The following is a 26,113-nucleotide window of genomic DNA, read 5'->3' on the forward strand; positions in this document are numbered from 1 at the left end:
GAAGGTGTCCACAGGCCCATATAGTGGGCTCCCGATCGAAGATGCAGCGCGAGTGGTTCCACCGCCAGCGCAAAGAGAAGTGGGGACAACGAACACCCCTGCCTCGTGCCTCGTTCTACCGGATATTGCGAGGAAATCAGTGGTCCCGCCCGGACCCTGGCCGATGCGGAGGCATAGAGAACCGCGGTCCATCTGATGAAGCCCTCACCGAGGCCGAATCTCCGCAGCACCGTGCAAAGGTAGTCCCACTCCAGGCTATCAAAAGCCTTCTCTAGGTCCACCGATAAGACAACCGGGGACGGGGCATCCACAAACGGTTCCCCTAGCAAACGGAACAACCTGCGAATGTTCATAGTCGTGTTACGCCTTGGGATAAAACCCGCTTGGTCCTCATGCACCAGGGAACTCATGTGTCCCAGCAGCCTCGAGGCCAAGATACTGCTCAGTATTTTATAGTCCACCGTCAGCATCGATAAGGGACGGTAAGACCCCGGGTCCGACGAGTCCCTTCCTGGTTTGAGGAGAGGAACCACCAACGCCTCACACATCGAGCTCGGGAGCCGCCCCAGCCTCTTCGCCTCTCTGTAGACCACCAATAACCTAGGGGCTAGGAGGTCAGCATAAGCTGCATAAAACTCCACGGGCAGGCCGTCCAGGCCCGGGGTCTTATTTCTCGCCATCCGTTTAATGGCACCGCGGATCTCCCCCAATTCTATGTCGGACCCCAGGGCTTTCGCCACTTCGCGCTCCACTGTTTGGAGCTCCAGTGGGCGTAGATAATTATCGAGCCGGTCAGGGTCTCGGGCGGAGCGACTGCGGTACAAACTTTCGTAATAATGCCGGAAGCAGCTGAGAATCTCCGGTTGAGTGTATACCTCGGTTCCGTCCGCCTTACGCATACTTGTCGTCAATGAGGACTGACGCGTAGGGTTGGCCAGCCATGCCAGCAACGCGCTCGATCTGTCCCCCTCCGCGATGGACCGGACCGTGTAGGCCTTGTAGTCAAAACAGCGAAGCCGTTCGACCTCCGCCGCCACCTTCCCCCTCGCCTCCGCCGTGTGTACCTGTAATTCCGGGCGCCCGGGGCGGCGAATTTCCAGCTCGCGGAGTTTCCGGTCCGCTGCATCTAGGTCAGCTAGGATAACTCGCCTCATGCCCACCTTTTTAGAGATGCAGTAACCCCTCACCACTACCTTAAAAGCGTCCCACTCTAACGCTCTTGTACTCGCGGTGCCGCTGTTGGACGCAAAATATTCCGATACCTTATCCCCCAGGTCCGCCCTGAAAACACTGTCCTCAAGAATCTCGGGTCGTAACTTCCAGGTGGGCACCGCCGGCGCCCCGGGGAGCCAGCGAAGGTCCAGCAGGAGGGGGTTATGGTCTGAAATGGTTCTGGACAAGTACTCAGATCGGACCGCTGCCGAAACCAGTTCGGGCGAGCCAAGAAATCCATCCAGTCTGACATGCAACTCATGTAGGCTCGAGAAGTATGAATAATCCCTAGATGTGGGGTGGTGCGCCCTCCAGATATCCGTCAGACCCCAGTGGGTCTGCCAATCCTTACGACCCTTAGCCGTGCGACGAACCGGAGAATCGGGAAGGGGTGGATGTGAGCGGTCAGTGTCTACGTCCACTACTGAGTTGAAATCTCCCCCGAGCAAAAGGGGCCCGGAGAAGAAGTGGGCCAACGAGCCCGATAACCTGGAAAGGAAGGCAGTCTGGTCTATATTAGGAGCGTACACACAGCAAACGTTCAAGTCCCTCCCTCCTAAAGTGCCCGAAATGGCCACGTAACGCCCCTCTGGATCTATCACTGTTTTCGTGACCTGGAAGGGGACCCCAGCTCTAACCCATATGAGCGCCCCCCTGGCATATGCGGAGTACGATGTGTAGAAGACCTGCCCCCTCCATCTACGCTGTAGCGCCGCCCCTTCCGCCTTGTTCAGATGAGTTTCCTGCAGCAGCGCCATTTGCACTCCCCTACGCACTAGATAAGCGTGGACTTTGTGGCGCCTGGACATAGTATGAAGCCCCCTCACGTTCCAAGTAACACATTTCAAGTTAGCAACATCAGCCATTGTCCCATATTGTTCTCGCACAGTCTCCCCATCCGGGTCCCCACAAAAAAAGTACATCATTCATCCCAGCACTGATGGCGGCCATTTTCCCCAACCAAAGCCAAACAACCCAAGAACGAACCAAATCCCCACCCACCCTCCCCAGAACAGGACCCAAACAGCACCATCCAGATCCCATCCAAACCTTGCCCTCCAACAACCCAATAACCCCTACTAATCCTGCGGTCGCCACCGTAGGAAGGCCTTAAGGGCCAGGTGCGGGCCGGGCGGAGGCAGTGGGCCCTCGACGCTCAGGCTACCAGGACTAAAACAAGCCCATAACAGTATCAAAGACCCTCGGGGCAAAAACAGGGGCACCCCACCCTCCCCGCCCTCGTTGTCAGCATCAATTGACGGCAACCGCCTCCCCCCTGCCGGGCCCCCTCCCAAAATGAGGTAGCTCACCCCGTTACCCCTGTCCATCCAGAAGGTCTTCCACCGACTTCGGTGTGATCACCGGTGTATGGGCGCTATCAGTCACTGAGTCCTCGGAGTCCGATAGTGCCCCCTCGTCACCCGGGTCCGCTTCCTCTTCAATGGCATCGCCCGTGCACCAGACAACTCAGATAACACCTCCAGCACTCCCCTCCGCTCAGTCGACGTCTCTGCAGTTGAGGGTCCCCCTGAGCGGCCGTGGCGATTCCTAATCCTCCTGGATCGCCGTCTCTGTTCCGGCTCCTCCGCCTGTTGGGATGAGGAGCCGAAGCCATCTTTCCCTGCTCTGTAAAGCTCGAGCCAGGCACAGACATCCTCCGGGGTGTCGAAGAATTGAGTTTTGTCATCGACAATGATGCGGAGCCTAGCAGGATAGAGTAGCGAGTACTGGATGCCCTCGCTCCTGAGCTTGCGCTTGACCGCCAGGAAGGAGAACCGCCTGCGTTGAGTTTCGTAGGTGTAATCCGGGAAGATGTTCACCTGACTGTTCGCCACTTTGAATGGACCATTATGCCTGGCGGCATTGAGGATTAAGTCTCTGTCCCGAAAGTGTAATAACCGCGCCACAACTGGTCTCGGGGCACGTCCCTGCTGCGGTGGCCGCGCCGGGACTCTGTGGGTACGCTCCAAGGTGTAGAAGGAGGATAGCCCCTCCGGGGCCACCGTGTCACGGAGCCAGGCCTCCAAGTATGCCACCATGTCGCCATCCTCGATCTTTTCCGGAAGGCCCACCACACGGATGTTGTTCCTCCTGTTGCGGCCTTCCGCATCTTCCGCTCTCTGCTCTAGGGTCGCAATCCGGGATAAGGCATCCTTCATAGTCGCAGCCAAGGTTCGCTGCGCCGGCTCCAAGGTTTTCACCGAGCTCTCCACTTCCTTGACCCGGTCCGAAAGTTTGCCGTGGTCCGCTCTAAGGAGACCAAGGCTCGTCGCCACCTGGGCAATGTCCTGTTGGAGGGCCGATCGCGTGGTCGCTATCGCCTCCAGGACGCGGTCGAACTGCTGTTGCATCGATGCACCACCAGAACTCTTTGGGTCCCCATGTTCCTCTTTGTCCTGGGTCTCCGAGTCTGAGGCGGTTGGGGTAGTCCCCTTGGCTCCTCTAGGTTTCCCCATGTCGCCGGGGGCACTCCGTGATGGTCCAGGAGCAGGCGTCTCCGGGTGCAGATGCCGACCACGACCCTCCCGGCTACTGGACCTCAAGTCGAGTATCGGAGACCTCCTTCTCCAGGGCCTGTGGGAACTTCTCCGCTTCGGCTCGCGCCACCACCACGGCGTCCGAGGGCACCGATAAGGGGGCGGAGACAACCGCCGCCAGGTCGGGCAGGCCCGCACAGCCGCTAAAGTCCCGGGGTGAGGGTCACCAACTCCACCGGACGATTTGTGGCGCCAGAGTGTCGCGCCTCCCATGGAAGTGGACTGGCCAGGAAAATGTAGCTAGGTGCGGTGTCGTGAGTGGGGCCACCGCCTGGTTCACCAGACGTCCGCTCACGGGATCCACTATAACGTGGGCATCCGCCCAGTCACCCAACCGAGTGCATTCTCGTTGAAGAAAGTCCGATCTGACCGATATCTAGTGCACAAATCAGCAGGGGACGGCAAAGCCGGTGGCGAAACGCCGCTGGCGACGCTCCTCCGGTTCAATGGATCCGGCTAGGGGGACAATGAAGTCCGGGCGCCATGTTGGGTCGCACTCCTCAACTCCGCAAACTTCGGTTTTACGCCGGATCACCACTCGTCCGAGCCACACCAAGGGCCCTGGCAGGTCGTCGTCGGTCCGTTCAGCAGAATGCGGGGTCCGGGGTGCCCCGCAGCCTCCGATTTACAGGATAATCACGGGCTCAGTCCCGGAGCCGAGCTCTCAGGCGACCATCGCCATCGGCGCCCAAGCCACGCCCCTTCCTCGGATGTCATCGGTGACTGCGATCAGGGCGGTCTCGGTGCTGTGGTTGGCCCGGAAGCCAGACTGCGAGGGGTCGAGGGATCCGTTCGTCTCGAGGAAGGCGGCCAGCTGCTTGTTGACGGTCTTCTCGATGACTTTTGCAGGAAACGGGAGCAGCGAGATGGGGCGGTAGTTTTTGAGGTTGGTGGGGTCAGCCGATGGCTTCTATAGTAGAGCGCTGAGTTGGGCGTGCTTCCAGCTCTCCGGGAAGGAAGCGGTGTCGAAGGATGTGTTGATGATGTCCCGCAGGTGGGGTGCGATGACAGCGTCGGCCTTGTTGAAGACGTGGTGAGGGCAGGGGTCGGTCGGAGATCCGGAGTGGATGGAGTTCATCGTGCGGACGGTGTCTTCGGTGCTGATCGGAGTCCAGGCGCGGAGGGTGGTGGTGGGGGGCGGTGGTTCGGTCGTGGTGTTCGTCGGTTGAGTGCTGAAGCTTCTGTGTATGTCCGCGATCTTGTTGTGGAAGTAGGAGGCGAGGGAGTTGCAGAGGTCTTGCGAAGGGGTGATGTCGTTGTTTCCGGCGTTGGGGTTGGAGAGCTCTTTGACGATGTTGAAGAGTTCTTTGCTGTTGTGTGCGTTGTTGTCCAGTCGTTCCTTGAATGCAGTTTTCTTGGTGGCGCGGATGAGTTGGTGGTGTTTTCGGGTGCGAGCTTGAGGGCAGTCATGTTGTCCGGTGTTGGGTCTCTGCGCCAGGTTCTCTCGAGGGCTCGGCAGTTCTTCTTGGAGCTCTTGAGTTAGTCGGTGAACCATGGGGCTTTCTTGCTACCGGGTCTGCTGGGCGGGGTCCTCAGGGGGGCAAGCTCGTCTGCGCAGTCGCTGATCCACTTCGTGAGGTTGGTGGCCGCCTGGCTAGGGTTCGTTGTGCTGGTGGGAGGGTTCATGCTCAGGGAGGACGCGAGCTGGTCGGCTGTGATCTTGTTCCAGCTCCTGCGTGCAGCCTGTTGCTGGTGGTGGTGGATCGTGGTCCTTGCGAAGCTGACGTGGACGCAGCTGTGGTCCGTCCAGTGGAGTCCGAGTCCAGTGGAGTCACGAGCCCATGCGTGAAGGAACCGGAGCCAGGTCTCTCGCTTTCAGCTTCGTGCTCGAGTTGTCTAAAAACACTCCAGCATCTAGAGGTGCTTTGAGGTTCAGCGGCGGCATGCATTTCAGCGTCGCTGCATTCTCTGGACTGGTGCAGAAAAGATCTGACTAACTGGAGAGGTCCTCCTGCAGTGATGCGTTCGAGGAAACTTTTGAGACAGAGGTCGCAGATTTAGTCAGAGCTTCGCTGCTTTATATAAAGTAGTTTTGTTTTAAGTTAGTTCAAATACATGAAGTCAAGTCAAGGTTGACTGGGAGAGATACTGCGACGCTCTCCAGTAGATGGGTTTTTCTTATAGGAGCATGCAAAAAAATATATATACATGCCTCAGGCCATCACGCTTGCCGTGTTATTAGCCCTTGATGGTTTGCTTGGACAAAGCTGCACATAGTACACACTACTTCCTAAAGTATCAGATGTCCCAGGACGCTACAACACATGACGCTTGTGTCCCATCCTGCCTGTGGTAGTTTGTGTTATTTTACCATCCGTGGGTCCTTGCTGTCGGCCAAGAGCTTTACTAATATAATGATCACATGAAGAATTGATGGAAAGTCAGATCATTCCCTACCACAATGGGGTATGGGTTGAAACAGGAAACTTATAAACAAGCCTCTGCCCTCTGAAACCAGGTTCTTTCTTTCTAGATTCATCTGTAGTGAGTTGGCTGAAGGGTACTAAAAAGGAAAGTTCATCTCATCTGTGATCCTATTAGATAGCACGCGTCTGGTCTACTCTGAATCGAAGTATCGGTACGTACCATCCAACATCGAAGGTCACTTTAACTGGGGCAATGCATTCTGCAAGAGACTTACCAAGAGCTGCGTGTTTTGATGAGTTAAGTACTTATATTGGGCAAGACAACGACTGTCAAAAGTTCATAAGGCACTTTAATAGAATGTATACAAAAATAATGTTTCAATTAGTGCATAAATTAATTCCAGTCTTGAAGCATGAGTTCTGCAAACAAAAGGGGAGCTTTAAGCAACCAGATGGAAATAAAGCAGATGTCCAGCATCCACGGTCTATACCACGGAGAGGCGCAGGGCGACTGTCCAGTCCCTGTCCAAGGCTGCCCTCTCAGGATGGACGGTGATCTCTTCTATAAATGACAATAGGATCATGCGGTCAACGATGGCATGTCTAGTCCTCTTCATCCTCAGATGGTGCCTCTTCTTCCTCATTGATGATAGCTGCGCTCAGCGTCTGCAGATTGTTCAACATGGCGGACAGGGATTCTGGAGGTGAAAAAAGAGCAGGCGATGAGTCTTTAAAGTCCAACAGAGAAGCCTCACTTCAACTGTATCTTGTCGTCTACACATCTCACAACAAACACTTCTACCACCACAATCACAACAGAGCATCTCCTCTCCGCTTGGCATGCGCTAACCAGCAGGTTGTTTTAATAACTGCATGGAAGAGCACCAGTTTTAAAAGAAATTAGGGTGCTCCGGAAGACAATGGAGCAAGTTTGACTGTTTCGGCTCTGCCTTTTCATTATAAATAACTAACGTGCACAAAGCTAAGATCACTGCTCCAGGCAGAACCTACTAATTGCCTCCTGCACCAGAACCAGTGCCCTATCTTACCCCATGGTTCGGATATTAGACAAAATGGGACACCAATGGGTTGAGAACGAAAGGGAGCAGCAGTCCAAAAGGCCCTTACCAATCAAACGTAGACACGTAATATGACTCACAAAGTGACTTTTTCTGTTGCGTTACACTGAACTTAGGATGTTGTGTTAACAGTATTGTAAGGTATCCTTACACCTTCTAGGCCTTTTGGAGTCTGTGATGACAACTTTGTGTGTAAGCTGTACTAATGACTACAAACACCTCTCTGTGCCTGCAGTGGCTGATTAACAGTCTAAAACTGAGAAACCTCCTCCAAGCAGAGGACCAGCAAATTAATTAGAGAATACATTTGATAACAGACATAGTCACCCAAATCAATAAAGCATAGACCAAACCTCTATTTACTTTAACCCTAATGCAGCTTAATCAATACTTTTTATTTAGCAAAGCTTTGCATTCAACTGGGACCACAGCTGGTGGCCTGCAGAACTCAGACCTTCACCCACACCATCTGACCATGCTCACAACCTCGGCCTCATCCTCGATAGACAACTGACCATGAAACGATAAGTCAACGTCGTCGCCTCCTCCTGCTTCTACACCCTTCGTATGCTCCGCTAGATTTTCAGATCCCAATCAACACCAGCCACTTCGATGACAGCAACACGCTCTCTGCCGGAATCCCCATCCATTCCATACATAACGTGGCAGCCAGACTCATCCTGGACTTCCCCAAACAGACCCACATCATTCTACACCTCAGACAGCTCCACTGGCTCCCAATCCAGAAAAGATGCCAGTTCAAGATCCTCACACACGCCTACAAGGGACCGTCCTACATCAACCACTGTCTGAAATTCCATCAGCCCTCAAGACACTACCGCTTCTCTCACCCTCGCACAGACTCCCCGCGTCCAACGCTGGTGCAGAAGAGGCCGCTGCTTCTCCTAAATCGTAGCAAAGGCCTGCATGACCTCCCCTCCCCACTTCCCCCCTGACTGACTTCAGAAAGAAACTCAATACCTGCCTTTTTGACTGAGACATGGCACCCTCAGCGCCCAGATACCCCTAGCATTGACAGTGTTGGGATTTACAAATACTGAGTGATTAACTGAATTCTACCAAAATTAGTTTTTTTTCTGGATACAACACATCACTGTTGGAGACACTCAGCACGTTTCTCAAGGATTCTTCATCGCAGTTCTCAGAGGTTATGAGCAGTGAAGTCTTCACTTCATTATGTTGAAACATTACGGTTTAGGGATAGTTCTGTAAAGGTTGTCACTTGGCAGACAGAAGGGACTCTGGGGTATCTACTCCAACAGTCGCCATCTGCATACTGAACATGGGGGATAGAGCCACGTGGCAGACTTAATATTAGAAATCTATCGAACAGACCGGTTTATGAGATCAAGTCTTTGTATACTTTCTTCGATAACTTTATTTCGGTCGGAGACCATAAAAGAGCAGATAAAATACATACAAGCACATAGTCTTAAGACAATAAATATTACGCAAATCGTTATTTTAAAAAGAGAATTAAACTAGTAAGTTATGAAGAAACAGCAGTATAAAATATCATAATTTTTACAAATGGGTTATAAAACTTTGTCTTCTGCGCCACATGCTAAATAAGTATCGAGATACAGCAAACACAATGGGGGGATGGGTATCATATGTCAAAATCCGACAAGCCTGAGTAAAATGTCGAAGCTTGAGATTCCTGCAGATCGAGATCAACCAACAATTCCTAATTGCTGAATATACAGGACAAAAAAACATTACATGAGATACATTTTCACTTTTATAGTCACATGCCGGACAAGCTTCTTTATTTGACTTTGACCATTTACATGTAAGCGACCTATTGGTAGGGTGCCATGCCTTAACTGGAGATACAGCTTTTTCGCAAGCGGAGGTTGTATTACATCCATGAATTCCTCAAATTTAGATTCCACTTTTACTAGGAGGAACTCTGCCGACAACCTACCCATGGTTGCAGACCTCTGTAATGCAAAAAAGTTCTGCCTTCGGATCTGAGTTTGCAGTTCCTTTTTCGATATCCCAGGACAGCGCATCTCAGGTGTTTCCCAGAATTGCGGGAGACCTTTCCGGGTACTAACAGCCCTAATGTGTTGCAGCTATGGGATGTTTTTGCTTTTGAGGAAGGTCCAAACCTCAGAGAACTCAGCTCTATAAGGGGCCAGTTCTGGGACTGACCACAGCCTCTTCCAATATATAATAGGTCTTGCAATTGTGATCTCCTCTATTGGCTCCAACCCAAGGTCTAGTCTAAGAGGAATCAGTGGTGTGCTTGGTGGCAGTCGATTAGGTTCCTCATAAAGCTTTGTTCCACCCTTCTGAGGTTAGGTATCTGTTTGTGCCCCCAAAGTTCGGCGCCATATATTACCGCCGTTCTAGCCAGAAGACAGTATATTTCCAAAGCCGAAGATACCGGTTTGAAGGCAGACCCCTTGAGAACTTTGCTAATGCCCCCGCTACCTGGGATAGTTTGAGCGCCGACTTGGCGGTTTGGGTATTCCAATTAAAGCTCTCCGTCAGGGTAATACCCAAATATACAAAGGTCTTGACCCTCTCTAGGGGGGTGCCATTTAAAACCGGGTTTGGGCGCGTCCGCTTCGGGGTGTTGAAAATCAGGAACTTGTTTTTTTTCCAAGTTTATTTCCAATCCCCGCAAAGCACAGAACGCTGCAAATCCATTGAGAGTTCTTTGAATGCCCGATGATGTTTTCGACAGCTACAGACTGTTGTCTGCAAACATCAGAGTGGGCACTCTCACAGTCACCAGTTTTGGGGCATCGTTGTCCACCACACCATTCAAATGGTCTACAAGACCATTGATATAGAGACTGAATAGTGTAGGGGCCAGGACGCACCCTTGGCGCACTCCTTTCTGGACAGGAAAGCGTTCCGTAAGGTAACCATGCCTCCCACACCTAACCTGTGCGTAGTTGTCTGTGTGGAGTCTGCATAGTATAGCCAATAGGTAGGGCGGGAGACCCAAGTCTGACAGCACCTTCCACAGCTTCTCCTGAGGGACCAAATAAAATGTGGCCCGCAGGTCCACAAAAACAAGGTAGAGGCTGCCACCCTCCACACTTGCTGTTTTCCAGTATAGGACCTGCAAGCAAAATATTTGGTCTAAGGTGTTGGTGCCAGCCCTAAACCCGGCCTGAAATGCGGTCAGTATTTTATTTTCTTCTATCCACCCAAGGATCCTATCAAGAATGATCCTCCCCATTAGTTTTTGTGATGTATCTATAAGACTAATGGGTCTGTAGTTTGATGGGGTAAGCGGGCAACCTTTTTTAAAAATAGGCACGATCTCGGCTCCCAACCAAGTTGCTGGCAATTCTGCTCCCATAAGACAACCAAATAGGGTGACAACATTTTGGGCTGGGTACGAAACAAATCACCAGGTAGTTTATCCAGGCGGGGGCCTTATTGGGAAGTAGTTTTCCAATTACTACCTCAACCTCCCTCAGCGTGATAATTTCGCACCGAGGGAGATGGGGCTCACTCCCGGTACCATTTGATCCCACCGTGAAGTGTCACCCAAGGTCCCCACCAGTCGATGCTCGTGATGGGGGCCTGGGGTGAACACTAATTCCCCCTGTTCATAATCTGCATCCCCTGAGGCTCTTCGGTCTTGCAGGGGTTCAACGGTTTCACAAATTATAGTATCGGTCTCAGTAGCACCATAGAGTGCGCCAAAGTGCATTTCCCACATCGCAGGTGAGATATTCGGGGCAGGCGCAGGGGTAAGCCCATTCAGGCCTGTAGCAATGATAGACCAAAATGATTTGGGATCCCTACACTTTAATGCGGTTCCGAGCTCCTCCCACATCTTCACCTCCCATTCCTTCCTACCCTCTTTGATTGCCTTTTTGTAGAGTGAGCGTTTGTCCCTCATAACTCCTGTGTCCGTAGTTTTTATTGCGAACAACAGGTCTTTTTTTGCCTTTCGACAAGAGGCATTATAACACGGATGTACCTTAATCCTTGGTAGATTTACCCTTCCCGCAGGACAAAAAACATCCCCTAACTTGGCAGCCAGCTGCTTATGAATGTCGGGAGCCCTAACCCTGGAACCAGGCCCCCCCCATATCAGAAATGAATGGGGTAGCAATCCTATATATTTCAGCGAGTTTTGTTGGAGAGTCCTGAAAGTAGCTATTTTACCCCTCGTCTGTTATTAGCTATTATTAGGGGTTGGGGAACACTTGTTTGAGCGGGCGGTGGGTTTGTCAACCCGAAACTCCCAGGCTTAAGTGATAGGACAAGAGCATTGTGATCACTATCATGCCTTGTATGAACCCTAAATTTAAGCAACCTATCACAATACCTAGCTTCAATCAATATATAGTCAATGACCGAAGTTTGATCTGGTCTATTGAACGTAACTGTCCCAGGTCTGTCAGGCTCCATCCTCCCATTACATGCTCTCAGGGATGTCATTAGCGTGAGCGATTGTATTTCCAAGACAAGTGGGGTCCATGCCTTGACCTGGGAGATCTGCGGATCGGGGATGTGCCAAAGCTGATCTACTTCATCCTGTTCACCTAGTTCTGGGCTCACAAGGGGTTCAAACTGGCAGTTGAAGTCTCCACCCAGAACTAAAACGGTGGAGGAATCGACCAGCTGAATAAAGTTTTTTAGTGCGACAATTGCCTCAGACTCGAGTCCCCACTTAACTGGTATTGAGTATACATTTATTAAAACTACCGGTGGCCAATTTTGCGGGGAAAGTAATACGCACTGGATGTCGGGCGAATCGGTTGGGATTTGCCCAGCCCGAATGCCCAGATGTGTACCCACCCAGATTAACAGTCCACCCAATGGCTTTCCTCTACCCCCCGTTGTTGCCAGGATATCAAAGGTAGCAATGCCCGGCATTGTACTCTCTTCTAGTGCCCAGGTTTCCTGCATCATACAAATATCATGTGATGCCATAAGGCACCCCATTCAGGAATAGGCAGTTTGTTTTTTAATCCCGTCACATTCCAGGACAAGATCTTTATTTGCGCATCGAATGCCCCTGGCTTGGTTGGTGCATCTTCCAAAGGGCCAATGAGCCCGGAACTAGAATTTAGATTTATAGTCTCACGCGCCCTTTCCCCTGTCTCACCGCTTAATATTTCTCTGGTTTGGATAGTGTCCCCAGATATGATCCCATCTATTGCCATCAATTGCTGTCCTGCTTTTACATTTTCAGTGGCAGTTATATAAACATTACTCTCCGTTATATTTGTAGTCCTACCCTGTACTAGCGGAGAACTCTGCACCACAGGGCGTCAGTCCACAATTTCCAATGGGCTAAACCGGTTTCTTTGGGGAAATAACGAGAATAGGGGAGTGTGCGGGTAAAACCCTTCCCAAGATGGAATCTCCAATTTGTTTTTAAGCCTACAGTGCTGGAGTCTTCCACTCTGACCAGTTCTATTTTGAGTTATAGGGTAAAAGTATGATAGGTCTAAGGGAAAAATTTGGGTGTTCGACCAAATAGGCAACCCATTACAGATGTGCTTTACCGCACAGAGTTGCCTAAAATTAATTACCGCACAGGGTTGCCTAAAATTAATTACCACACAATCAGCCGCCAAGCTTTTAGGGCCAGAACCAATCCAGTCCACTCTTCTGACACACATAATTTCGCTTGAGGCGTTGGGAGGGCCTGTGGGAGTTGAGCCATTGAATGCATTTATTCTTAAGATCGCTATGGCTCTCACTTTTTCCTGTGCTAAAGGAGGGACATCAGCAAGAACCACTACATATGGCAGAGATTCTGGGGGCAAATCAATAGAAGGTAGCTTCTTGGATTGGTCACTGCTTAAACCTTTTTTACTGACAGAACGCTGTCGATCCAGAACACTTGTCCCCCCCCGACGCCCTCCCCAATCACTGCGCTATTCCTACCATCAGCTTTTTTCCCACCAGTGTGCAGGGGTGCAGCCATGCCTATGCTTGAGTCCACTGCTGGGTGTAGAATTTCAGTGGGGCTATTGTTACTAACTTGCCTATCCCTGGTCTGCACTAATACATTTTAATTACCGGGAGCTTGCCTGGAGGCAGGATTTCCACCAGCCCCATTGGCTTGCTGTACGGTTTCAGGGCAGAGTACACTCTCAGAGTCATTAGGGCCCGCTCTATTATCACTTTTTCCCGGTGCAAGCGCAGGTCTAGCCTTCCCTAGTACAATGTTATTTAGTGTGGAAACTAATCTGTCCAACTTAGATGCAATTGGTCTGCTGCGAGTTCCAATGATCTGTTCAATTTGTGCCTGGAAGTCGAGTAGTAAGTGTGTAACCCAAAGAGGAGTTCCTACGGTGGAGGGCAGGGAGCTGGTTAGAACCGGTGCCGCATCAAGCGGTCGTGCACTCTTTCTTCCTGATTTTTTTTGGTATTTGATTCTTCTCCTTCTGGAACGTGTATTCTGTTTTTTTCCTATCATGTTTTGCGCAGGGCTTGTGGGAGCTACTGGGCTAGAATCATCATTAGTGGCCACCTGGCCACATGGTAACTCCGCAAAAGATGATGTCAAAAAGAAGCTAGAGTCAGGGGGGTTGACAGTAACTATGGAAAAGTCCCTGGTCTGTTGCTGCAGGGGAACGACTGGAGTGATTGACAACCGCCTCTCCGTGTTCTCTATTGCTGTAGCAACGACCCCAATAGTTTATTGCAGCATCTTATCGATGGCTGTTAAGCTAGGGAGGGGTTGTGCTGTAGCAGTGTGGTGCCTTGTCATCGGACGAGACACACAGGGTTGCTTTTAGTTCCCCTTTTCAGGCATTATGGTAGAATTTACTTAGCCTCGCTGTACCCAAAGGGATAGGAATCAACAACATACAAGGTAACAGAAGAAATTGCGAAGTGTGAAAAGGGGCCCCTTATCCCCAATACCTTATATGACATTCAATGTTCAAGGTCCAATGTCAATTGGATGGATGTTAGGGGATTGGCCCGTCCCGTCCTCCTCCGTCCCCGGATGGACACAGACGGCCCGCCCTTTGCCCGGGCTTAGGCCGGCGCGTCCCGCGACGTGGGGGATGAGTCAGTTTTTAAACAACAGTCGCCATCTGCATACTGAATATAGCCTTATAGCCCGCCGTAGAGGGCTATACCGGCTATTAAAGGCCCTCTCCAGCGTTAAAGGCCCCGAGCCGAAGGCGAGGGCCTTTAACAAGGGAGAGGGACTTTAATAGCGGTATAGCCCTCTACGAAGGGCTATAAGGCTATTAGAACATTCTGTCACTAGAGGACAGAATGTTCTAACAAAAAAAAACAAAGCCTTTTGGGAGTGTGAGGGGATTGGAATCCCCTCAGGTTCCCTGAAGCCTTTGTTCACAGCCAGAGCTATGAACAAAGAAAGATTGGAATGTTGGAGCTCCAGGCTTATACCAGCCATTATAAGCCCAGAGCACTCCATTGTTTTCAAAGGAGCTCCCAACATTTCAATGTTCTAATGGGGAATAGAGCCACGTGGCAGAGTTAATATTAGAAATCTATCGAACAGACCGGATTATGAGATCAAGTCTTTGTATACTGTTAATAGCTCAGGATTTGACCAAATGGAAGAGTGTTTAATGCACATTTGGCAGGCAATGGTTTGCAAAATTCAGATCAATGGATACTAATTTTAATAAGGGAACCTCAAACCGAACTAATGAGTGAAAGTGTAAAACCTACCCTTGTACCTGCTAGAGCAACGAGAGGACCTCAGATAAATGAACGAAGTCAAGTCAAGTCAAGTCATAAAATTTGTATAGCGCACTACATACCCAGAGGGTTTCAAGGCGCTTAGGAAGGGGAGGAGGATTATTTGTCAAATATCCACGTTTTAAGCTGCTTTCTGAACGCTAGGTGATTCTGGGTGAGGCGAAGGTAAGCGGGGAGTGAGTTCCATGTTTTGGCAGCCAGGTATGAAAAGGATCTGCCTCCCATGGTGGTCTTGTTGATGCGAGGTACAGTGGCGAAGGCTTGGCTGGAAGAGCGAAGTTGGCGGGAGGGGGTGTAGAAGGACAGTCGAGAGTTGAGGCAATCTGGTCCGATGTCGTAGAGTGATTTGTGTGCGTGGGTAAGCAGTCGGAAAGTGATCCTCTTATTGACGGGTAGCCAGTGGAGGTCTTTAAGGTGACCAGAGATGTGTTCGTTGCGTGGGACGTCTAGTATGAGCCTGGCTGAGGCGTTTTGGATTCGTTGTAGTTTCTTCTGGAGTTTAGCGGTGGTGCCTGCGTAGAGGGTGTTTCCGTAGTCCAGTCGGCTCGTGACTAGAGCGTGGGTGACTGTTTTCCTTGTTTCGGAGGGGATCCAGCGAAATGTTTTTCTGAGCATGCGAAGAATGTTAAAGCAGGAAGAGGATACGGCGTTGACTTGTCTGTTCATGGAGAGTGAAGAATCCAGGATGACGCCAAGGTTCCGTGCGTGGTCTGTCGGGATGGGTGCTTTTCCGAGGGCTTCCGGCCACCAGGAGTCGTCCCATGCAGAGGGGGATGTACCTAAGATGAGGACTTCTGTTTTGTCTGAATTCAGTTTCAGACGGCTTTGTTTCATCCATTCGGCGACTTCTTTCATTCCTTCGTGTAGGTTAGTTTTGGCGGTGCTGGGGTCCTTGGTGAGAGAAAGGATCAGTTGAGTGTCGTCCGCGTAAGAGATGATGTTGAGGTTGTGTTGGTGGGCGATGGCCGCGAGGGGGCTCATGTATACGTTGAAGAGGGTGGGACTGAGTGAGGATCCTTGAGGTACGCCGCAGATGATTTCAGAGGCCTCGGACTTGAATGGTGGGAGGCGGACTCTCTGGGTTCTTCCGGTGAGGAACGAGGTGATCCATTCCAGTGCTTTTCCTTGGATTCCGATGTTTCTGAGGCGTTGTAAAAGGGTGCTGTGGCAGACTGTGTCGAAGGCTGCAGAGAGGTCGAGGAGGATGAGGGCGACTGTGTCTCCATTGTCCAGTAGAGTTCGAATGTCGTCTGTTGCTGCGATGAGGGCGGTCTCAGTGCTGTGTTTGGCTCGGAAGCCAGATTGTGAGGGGTCGAGTGATTTGTTGGCTTCGAGGAAGGCGGCGAGCTGGTTGTTGACGGCTTTCTCTATGACTTTGGCCGGGAATGGAAGAAGCGAGATGGGGCGGTAGTTTTTGAGTTCGGTGGGGTCTGCTGTTGGTTTTTTCAGAAGGGCGGTGAGTTCAGCGTGTTTCCAGTCTTCTGGGAAGGTAGCGGAGTTGAAGGAGCAGTTGATGACGTCTCGGAGGTGCGGAGCTATGACGGAGTCTGCTTTGTTGAAGATGTGGTGAGGGCACGGGTCTGTGGGGGATCCAGAGTGGATGGAATTCATCAGGCGGATGGTGTCCTCAGTGGAGATTGGGTTCCAGGCGTTAAGGGTGTTTACGGGGGGAAGATGGTCAGCAGATGGTAGGGTGGGTTGGCTTCCGGGTTGGTTGTCAAAGCTGTTGTGGATGTCAGCAATCTTGTTGTGGAAAAAAGAGGCTAGGGAATCGCAGAGGGTTTGAGAGGGGGTGATGTCGTTGGAGTTGGCCGAGGGGTTGGAAAATTCCTTGACGATGTTGAAAAGTTCCTTGCTGTTGTGGGCGGTGTTGTCAAGTCGATCCTTGAATGCTGTTTTCTTGGCTTTTCGGATCAGTTGGTGGTGAGTACGGGTGGCGCTTTTGAAGGCGTCCTTGTTGCTGGTGGATGGGTCTTTTTTCCAGGCCTTTTCAAGGGAGCGGCACAGTTTCTTGGACTTCTTGAGATCATCGTTGAACCATGAGGCCTTCTTGTTGCCAAGTTTGTGTTGACGTTTTTTCAGTGGTGCTAAGGTGTCGGCGGTGTTGGATAACCAAAGGGTGAGGTTGGAGGCGGCTTCGTTGGCGTTAGAAGAGAGGGCTGGGGAGGTTCGAAGGAGCGATGTGGAGATCTGATCCGTGGTGATTTTGTTCCAGTTTCTTTGTAGAGTTGGTTGGAGGTGGATGATGGGTTTCGGCTTGTTGTAGGTGAAGTGAACGCAGCTGTGGTCAGTCCAGATGAGATCCGTAGTGTGGCTGAAGGAGACATGGTTGCTGGAGGTGAAGATGGGGTCGAGTGTGTGACCTGCGATGTGGGTGGGGGAAGTGACCAGTTGTTTAAGTCCGAGGTTGGCGAGGTTGTCTAAGAGGGTGGCGGTGTTGTGGTCGTTGATCTTTTCAAGGTGGAAGTTGAGGTCTCCCAGAAGGATGTAGTCTTTGGAGGGGAGCGCGTGTGGGGTGATGAAGTCCGTGATGTCTTCACTGAATTTAGCGCGGGGTCCTGGTGGTCTGTAGAGGAGGGTGCCTCTGAGAGTTGTCTTGGGGTCGATGTGGATCTGGAAGTGAAGGTGTTCGGAGTTAGCGAGGTTGGCGTCGGAGCTGGTAGAGATGCGGATGGATTTCTTATGGACGATAGCGATTCCTCCTCCTGTATGGTCGGTGCGGTCCTTGCGTGTGATCTTATAGTCATCAGGGATAGCGATGGCGATGTCAGGGGCGGAGGAAGCGTTCATCCATGTTTCCGTTAGGAAGGCGACGTCAGGAGAGATGGTGTCTAGGAGGTTCCAAAGGTCAATGGCGTGCCTGTGGACCGAGCGGGTGTTGAGAAGGATGCATTGTAGGTGGTTGGGGTCGGGGATCTGTGGTGTGGTCGTAGCGGAGATGTTGTCGGTGCCGCTAAATTTGCAGGAGAAGCAGGAGAACGGTCCATGGGTGCGTCCAGGAGCGGCTTGGACGCAGTTGGGGGCGCGACCAGGGTTAAGGGCTAGGAGGGTGGCGGCATCGTAGGTAGTGCGGGGGGGCTGGGCAGCGCGAGGGGCAGGGGGTCTGGCGCTGGGCGCGGGTTGGGCGCGGACGGGCGTAGACGGGCTTACCTTTGGCGCACCTTCGGCGCGGGTTGGGCGCGGACGCTGCGCGTGGACGCTGCGCGCGGGAACTACTGTCATATATGGATAGTGGAGGGGGAGGGGCGAGGGCGGCTCAGCTGGGAGGCGTGGCGGGCTCAGGGGAACACAACAACAGCAGTATCAAAATGGAGGGGAGGTCAGAGCAGGGCGCCGGGGGAAATCACACACAACAATGCAATCAAAGCAATGTAAGCGCTGTGCGATAATAGCGCTATGACATTACGAAGCTTACTAAAAATTGGAGCTATGCAAATATCACAACTTGGTTACAATGCGCTATGCAGATATCACTACTTGGTTACAATGCAGCAATACGATACCACGCTGTGAGGAGCAGCGAGGGGAGCGATCACTCAAGGCGGAAGCAGCGAGTGAATCACAGCGCTGCGAGGTTTGGGGAATGCTTTTGAGTGCTTGTGGGAGGGCGGCTCAGCTGGGAGGCGTGGCGGGCTCAGGGGAACACAACAACAGCAGTATCAAAATGGAGGGGAGGTCAGAGCAGGGCGCCGGGGGAAATCACACACAACAATGCAATCAAAGCAATGTAAGCGCTGTGGGATAATAGCGCTATGAAATTACGAAGCTTACTAAAAATTGGAGCTATGCAAATATCACAACTTGGTTACAATGCGCTATGCAGATATCACTACTTGGTTACAATGCAGCAATACGATACCACGCTGTGAGGAGCAGCGAGGGGAGCGATCACTCAAGGCGGAAGCAGCGAGTGAATGCAAGCCTCACTCAAAAACCCACCCCTTCTAGAGAAACAAGAGCACCTCAGATGAATGAATGTAAGCCTCACCCTAAAACCCACCATTTCTAGAGAAACAAGAGCGCCTCAGATGAATGAACGCAAGCCTCACTCTAAAACCCACCCTTTCTAGAGAAACAAGAGCGCCTCAGATGAATGAACGTAAGCCTCACCCTAAAACCCACCCTTTCTAGAGAAACAAGAGCGCCTCAGATGAATGAATGTAAGCCTCACCCTAAAACCCACCATTTCTAGAGAAACAAGAGCGCCTCAGATGAATGAACGTAAGCCTCACCCTAAAACCCACCCTTTCTAGAGAAACAAGAGCGCCTCAGATGAATGAATGTAAGCCTCACCCTAAAACCCACCATTTCTAGAGAAACAAGAGCGCCTTAGATGAATGAACGTAAGCCTCACCCTAAAACCCACCCTTTCTAGAGAAACAAGAGCGCCTCAGATGAATGAACGCAAGCCTCACCCTAAAACCCACCCTTTCTAGAGAAACAAGAGCGCCTCAGATGAATGAACGCAAGCCTCACCCTAAAACCTACCCCTTCTAGAGAAACAAGAGCGCTTCAAATGAATGAACGTAAGCCTCACTCAAACACCCACCCCTTCTAGAGAAACAAGAGCGCCTCAGATGAATGAATGTAAGCCTCACCCTAAAACCCACCATTTCTAGAGAAACAAGAGCGCTTCAGATGAATGAACGCAAGCCTCACCCTAAAACCTACCCCTTCTAGAGAAACAAGAGCGCCTCAGATGAATGAACGTAAGCCTCACTCAAACACCCACCCCTTCTAGAGAAACAAGAGCGCCTCAGATGAATGAACGCAAGCCTCCCCCTAAAACCCACCCTTTCTAGATAAACAAGAGCGCCTCAGATGAATGAACGCAAGCCTCACCCTAAAACCCACCCTTTCTAGATAAACAAGAGCGCCTCAATTGAATGAACGCAAGCCTCACCCTAAAACCCACCCTTTCTAGATAAACAAGAGCGCTTCAGATGAATGAACGTAAGCCTCACCCTAAAACCCACCCTTTCTAGAGAAACAAGAGCGCCTCAGATGAATGAACGTAAGCCTCACCCTAAAACCCACCCTTTCTAGAGAAACAAGAGCGCCTCAGATGAATGAACGTAAGCCTCACCCTAAAACCCACCCTTTCTAGAGAAACAAGAGCGCCTCAGATGAATGAACGTAAGCCTCACGCTAAAACCCACCCTTTCTAGATAAACAAGATCGCTTCAGATGAATGAACGTAAGCCTCACTCAAAAACCCACCCCTTCTAGAGAAACAAGAGCGCCTCAGATGAATGAACGTAAGCCTCACCCTAAAACCCACCCTTTCTAGAGAAACAAGAGCGCCTCAGATGAATGAACGCAAGCCTCACCCTAAAACCCACCCTTTCTAGATAAACAAGAGCGCTTCAGATGAATGAACGTAAGCCTCACTCAAAAACCCACCCTTTCTAGATAAATAAGAGCGCTTCAGATGAATGAACGTAAGCCTCACTCAAAAACTCACCCCTTCTAGAGAAACAAGAGCGCCTCAGATGAATGAACGTAAGCCTCACCCTAAAACCCACCCTTTCTAGAGAAACAAGAGCGCCTCAGATGAATGAACGCAAGCCTCACTCAAAAACTCACCCCTTCTAGAGAAACAAGAGCGCCTCAGATGAATGAACGTAAGCCTCACCCTAAAACCCACCCTTTCTAGATAAACAAGAGCGGTTCAGATGAATGAACGTAAGCCTCACTCAAAAACTCACCCCTTCTAGAGAAACAAGAGCGCCTCAGATGAATGAACGTAAGCCTCACCCTAAAACCCACCCTTTCTAGAGAAACAAGAGCGCCTCAGATGAATGAACGTAAGCCTCACCCTAAAACCCACCCTTTCTAGATAAACAAGAGCGCCTTAGATGAATGAACGTAAGCCTCACTCAAAAACCCACCCTTTCTAGATAAATAAGAGCGCTTCAGATGAATGAACGTAAGCCTCACTCAAAAACTCACCCCTTCTAGAGAAACAAGAGCGCCTCAGATGGATGAACGTAAGCCTCACCCTAAAACCCACCCTTTCTAGAGAAACAAGAGCGCCTCAGATGAATGAACGTAAGCCTCACTCAAAAACTCACCCCTTCTAGAGAAACAAGAGCGCCTCAGATGAATGAACGTAAGCCTCACCCTAAAACCCACCCTTTCTAGATAAACAAGAGCGCTTCAGATGAATGAACGTAAGCCTCACTCAAAAACCCACCCTTTCTAGATAAATAAGAGCGCTTCAGATGAATGAACGTAAGCCTCACTCAAAAACTCACCCCTTCTAGAGAAACAAGAGCGCCTCAGATGAATGAACGCAAGCCTCACCCTAAAACCCACCCCTTCTAAAGAAACAAGAGCGCCTCAGATGAATGAACGTAAGCCTCACCCTAAAACCCACCCTTTCTAGAGAAACAAGAGCGCCTCAGATGAATGAACGTAAGCCTCACGCTAAAACCCACCCTTTCTAGATAAACAAGAGCGCTTCAGATGAATGAACGCAAGCCTCACCCTAAAACCCACCCTTTCTAGATAAACAAGAGCGCTTCAGATGAATGAACGTAAGCCTCACTCAAAAACTCACCCCTTCTAGAGAAACAAGAGCGCCTCAGATGAATGAACGCAAGCCTCACCCTAAAACCCACCCTTTCTAGATAAACAAGAGAACTTCAGATGAATGAACGTAAGCCTCACTCAAAAACCCACCCCTTCTAGAGAAACAAGAGCGCTTCAGATGAATGAACGTAAGCCTCACTCAAAAACCCACCCCTTCTTGAGAAACAAGAGCGCCTCAGATGAATGAACGTAAGCCTCACCCTAAAACCCAACCTTTCTAGAGAAACAAGAGCGCCTCAATTGAATGAACGCAAGCCTCACCCTAAAACCTACCCCTTCTAGAGAAACAAGAGCGCTTCAGATGAATGAACGTAAGCCTCACTCAAACACCGACCCCTTCTAGAGAAACAAGAGCGCTTCAGATGAATGAACGTAAGCCTCACCCTAAAACCCACCCTTTCTAGATAAATAAGAGCGCTTCAGATGAATGAACGTAAGCCTCACTCAAAAACTCACCCCTTCTAGAGAAACAAGAGCGCCTCAGATGAATGAACGCAAGCCTCACCCTAAAACCCACCCTTTCTAGAGTAACAAGAGAACTTCAGATGAATGAACGTAAGCCTCACTCAAAAACCCACCCCTTCTAGAGAAACAAGAGCGCTTCAGATGAATGAACGTAAGCCTCACTCAAAAACCCACCCCTTCTTGAGAAACAAGAGCGCCTCAGATGAATGAACGTAAGCCTCACCCTAAAACCCAATCTTTCTAGAGAAACAAGAGCGCCTCAATTGAATGAACGCAAGCCTCACCCTAAAACCTACCCCTTCTAGAGAAACAAGAGCGCTTCAGATGAATGAACGTAAGCCTCACTCAAACACCCACCCCTTCTAGAGAAACAAGAGCGCTTCAGATGAATGAACGTAAGCCACACCCTAAAACCCACCCTTTCTAGATAAACAAGAGCGCCTCAGATGAATGAACGTAAGCCTCACCCTAAAACCCACCCTTTCTAGATAAACAAGAGCGCCTCAGATGAATGAACGTAAGTCTCACCCTAAAACCTACCCTTATAGAGAAACAAGAGCGCTTCAGATGAATGAACGTAAGCCTCACCCTAAAACCCACCCCTTTCAAGATAAACAAGAGCGCTTCAGATGAATGAACGTAAGCCTCACCCTAAAACCCACCCTTATAGAGAAACAAGAGCGCTTCAGATGAATGAACGTAAGCCTCACCCTAAAACCTACCCTTATAGAGAAACAAAAGCGCTTCAGATGAATGAACGTAGGCCTCACCCTAAAACCTGCACACTGCTCTCCGCCCTCCAGGAACATCTTAGATACAACGCTGCACACTGCTCTCCGCCCTCCATGAACATATCTGATAGAACGCTGCACACTCCTCTCCCCCTCCATGAACATATTAGATACAACGCTGCACACTGCTCTCTGCCCTCCGTGAACATATTAGATACAACGCTGCACACTCCTCTCCGCCCTCCATGAACATATTAGACACAACGCTGCACACTGCTTTCCGCCCTCCATGTACATATCAGATACAACGCTGCACACTGCTCTCCGCCCTCCGTGAACATATCAGATACAACGCTGCACACTGCTCTCCGCCCTCCATGAACATATTAGACACAACGCTGCACACTGCTCTCCGCCTTTCATGAACATATCAGATACAACGCTGCACACTGCTCTCCGCCCTCCATGAACATATTAGACACAACGCTGCACACTGCTCTCCGCCTTTCATGAACATATCTGATACAATGCTGCACACTGCTCTCCGCCCTCCATGTACATATCAGATACAACGCTGCACACTGCTCTCCGCCCTCCGTGAACATATCAGATACAACGTTGCACACTGCTCTCCGCCCTCCAGGAACATATTAGATACAATGCTGCACACTGCTCTCTGACCCCCATGAACATATCAGATACAACCCTGCACACTGCTCTCCGCCCTCCGTGAACATATGTGATACAACCCTGCACACTGCTCTCCGCCCTCCGTGAACATATTTGATACAACGCTGAACACTGCTCTCCGCCCTCCAGGAACATATTAGATACAATGCTGCACACTCCTCTCCGCCCTCCATGAACATATTTGATACAACCCTGCACACTGCTCTCCGCCCTCCGTGAACATATTTGATACAACGCTGCACACTGCTCTCCGCCCTCCGTGAACATATTAGATACAACGCTGCACACCTCTCTCCGCCCTCCATGAACATATTAGATACAACGCTGCACACTCCTCTCCGCCCTCCATGAACATATTAGATACAACTCTGCACACTGCTCTCCGCCCTCCGTGAACATATTAGATACAACGCTGCACACTGCTCTCCGCCCTCCGTGAACATATTAGATACAACGCTGCACACTGCTCTCCGCCCTCCGTGAACATATTAGATACAACGCTGCACACTGCTCTCCGCCCTCCGTGAACATATTAGATAAAACGCTGCACACTGCTCTCCGCCCTCCATGAACATATTAGATACAACGCTGCACACTGCTCTCCGCCCTCCGTGAACATATTAGATACAACGCTGCACACTGCTCTCCGCCCTCCGTGAACATATTAGATACAACGCTGCACACTGCTCTCCGCCCTCCGTGAACATATTAGATACAACGCTGCACACTGCTCTCCGCCCTCCGTGAACATATTAGATACAACGCTGCACACTGCTCTCCGCCCTCCGTGAACATATTAGATACAACGCTGCACACTGCTCTCCGCCCTCCATGAAAATATCTGATACAACGCTGCACACTGCTCTCCGCCCTCCGTGAACATATTAGATACAACTCTGCACACTGCTCTCCGCCCTCCGTGAACATATTAGATACAACGCTGCACACTGCTCTCCGCCCTCCGTGAACATATTAGACACAACTCTGCACACTGCTATCCGCCCTCCATGAAAATATCTGATACAACGCTGCACACTCCTCTCCGCCCTCCATGAACATATTAGACACAACGCTGCACACTGCTCTCCGCCCTCCATGAACATATTAGACACAACTCTGCACACTGCTCTCCCGCTTTTCATGAACATATTAAATACAACTCTGCACACTCCTCTCCACCCTCCATGAACATATTAGATACAACGCTGCACACTGCTCTCCGCCCTCCGTGAACATATTAGATACAACGCTGCACACTGCTCTCCGCCCTCCGTGAACATATTAGATACAACGCTGCACACTGCTCTCCGCCCTCCGTGAACATATTAGATACAACGCTACACACTGCTCTCCGCCCTCCGTGAACATATTAGATACAACGCTGCACACTGCTCTCCGCCCTCCATGAAAATATCTGATACAACGCTGCACACTCCTCTCCGCCCTCCATGAACATATTAGACACAACGCTGCACACTCCTCTCCGCCCTCCATGAACATATTAGACACAACGCTGCACACTGCTCTCCGCCTTTCTTGAACATATCAGATACAACGCTGCACACTGCTCTCCGCCCTCCATGAACATATCTGATAAAACGCTGCACACTCCTCTCCGCCCTCCATGAACATATTAGATACAACGCTGCACACCTCTCTCCGCCCTCCATGAACATATTTGATACAACGCTGCACACTGCTCTCCTCCCTCCATGAACATATTAGATACAACGCTGCACACCTCTCTCCGCCCTCCATGAACATATTTGATACAACCCTGCACACTCCTCTCCGCCCTCCATGAACATATTAGATACAACGCTGCACACTCCTCTCCGCCCTCCATGAACATATTAGATACAACTCTGCACACTGCTCTCCGCCCTCCGTGAACATATTAGATACAACACTGCTCTCCGCCCTCCATAAACATATTAGATACAACGCTGCACACTGCTCTCCGCCCTCCGTGAACATATTAGATACAACGCTGCACACTGCTCTCCACCCTCCATGAACATATTAGATACAACGCTGCACACTGCTCTCCGCCCTCCGTGAACATATTAGATACAACGCTGCACACTGCTCTCCGCCCTCCGTGAACATATTAGATACAACGCTGCACACTGCTCTCCGCCCTCCGTGAACATATTAGATACAACGCTGCACACTGCTCTCCGCCCTCCGTGAACATATTAGATACAACGCTGCACACTGCTCTCCGCCCTCCGTGAACATGTTAGATACAACGCTGCACACTGCTCTCCGCCCTCCGTGAACATATTAGATACAACGCTGCACACTGCTCTCCGCCCTCCATGAACACATCTGATACAACGCTGCACACTGCTCTCCCGCTTTTCATGAACATATTAAATACAACTCTGCACACTGCTCTCCGCCCTCCATGAACATATTAGATACAACGCTGCACACTGCTCTCCGCCCTCCGTGAACATATTAGATACAACGCTGCACACTGCTCTCCGCCCTCCGTGAACATATTAGATACAACGCTGCACACTGCTCTCCGCCCTCCGTGAACATATTAGATACAACGCTGCACACTGCTCTCCGCCCTCCGTGAACATATTAGATACAACGCTGCACACTGCTCTCCGCCCTCCGTGAACATATTAGATACAACGCTGCACACTGCTCTCCGCCCTCCATGAAAATATCTGATACAACGCTGCACACTCCTCTCCGCCCTCCATGAACATATTAGACACAACGCTGCA

At 50.6% G+C, this 26,113-nt stretch overlaps 1 protein-coding gene across 1 annotated transcript in view; it reads right to left on the reverse strand.

Annotated features, from left to right (window-relative positions):
- Nucleotides 1-6,447: 6,447 nt before the first annotated feature.
- Nucleotides 6,448-26,113, reverse strand: part of CCHCR1 (coiled-coil alpha-helical rod protein 1) — a 121,936-nt gene continuing 102,270 nt past the window's right edge. The window contains exon 18 of the mRNA XM_086920830.1: nt 6,448-6,813. Within this exon, the coding sequence (XP_086776956.1) occupies nt 6,719-6,813 (95 nt within the window). The 3' untranslated portion in view covers nt 6,448-6,718. The remainder of the gene's footprint in view (nt 6,814-26,113) is intronic.

Source organism: Lissotriton vulgaris, chromosome 5, assembly GCF_964263255.1.
Source record: "Lissotriton vulgaris chromosome 5, aLisVul1.2, whole genome shotgun sequence".
NCBI lineage: Eukaryota > Metazoa > Chordata > Amphibia > Caudata > Salamandridae > Lissotriton > Lissotriton vulgaris.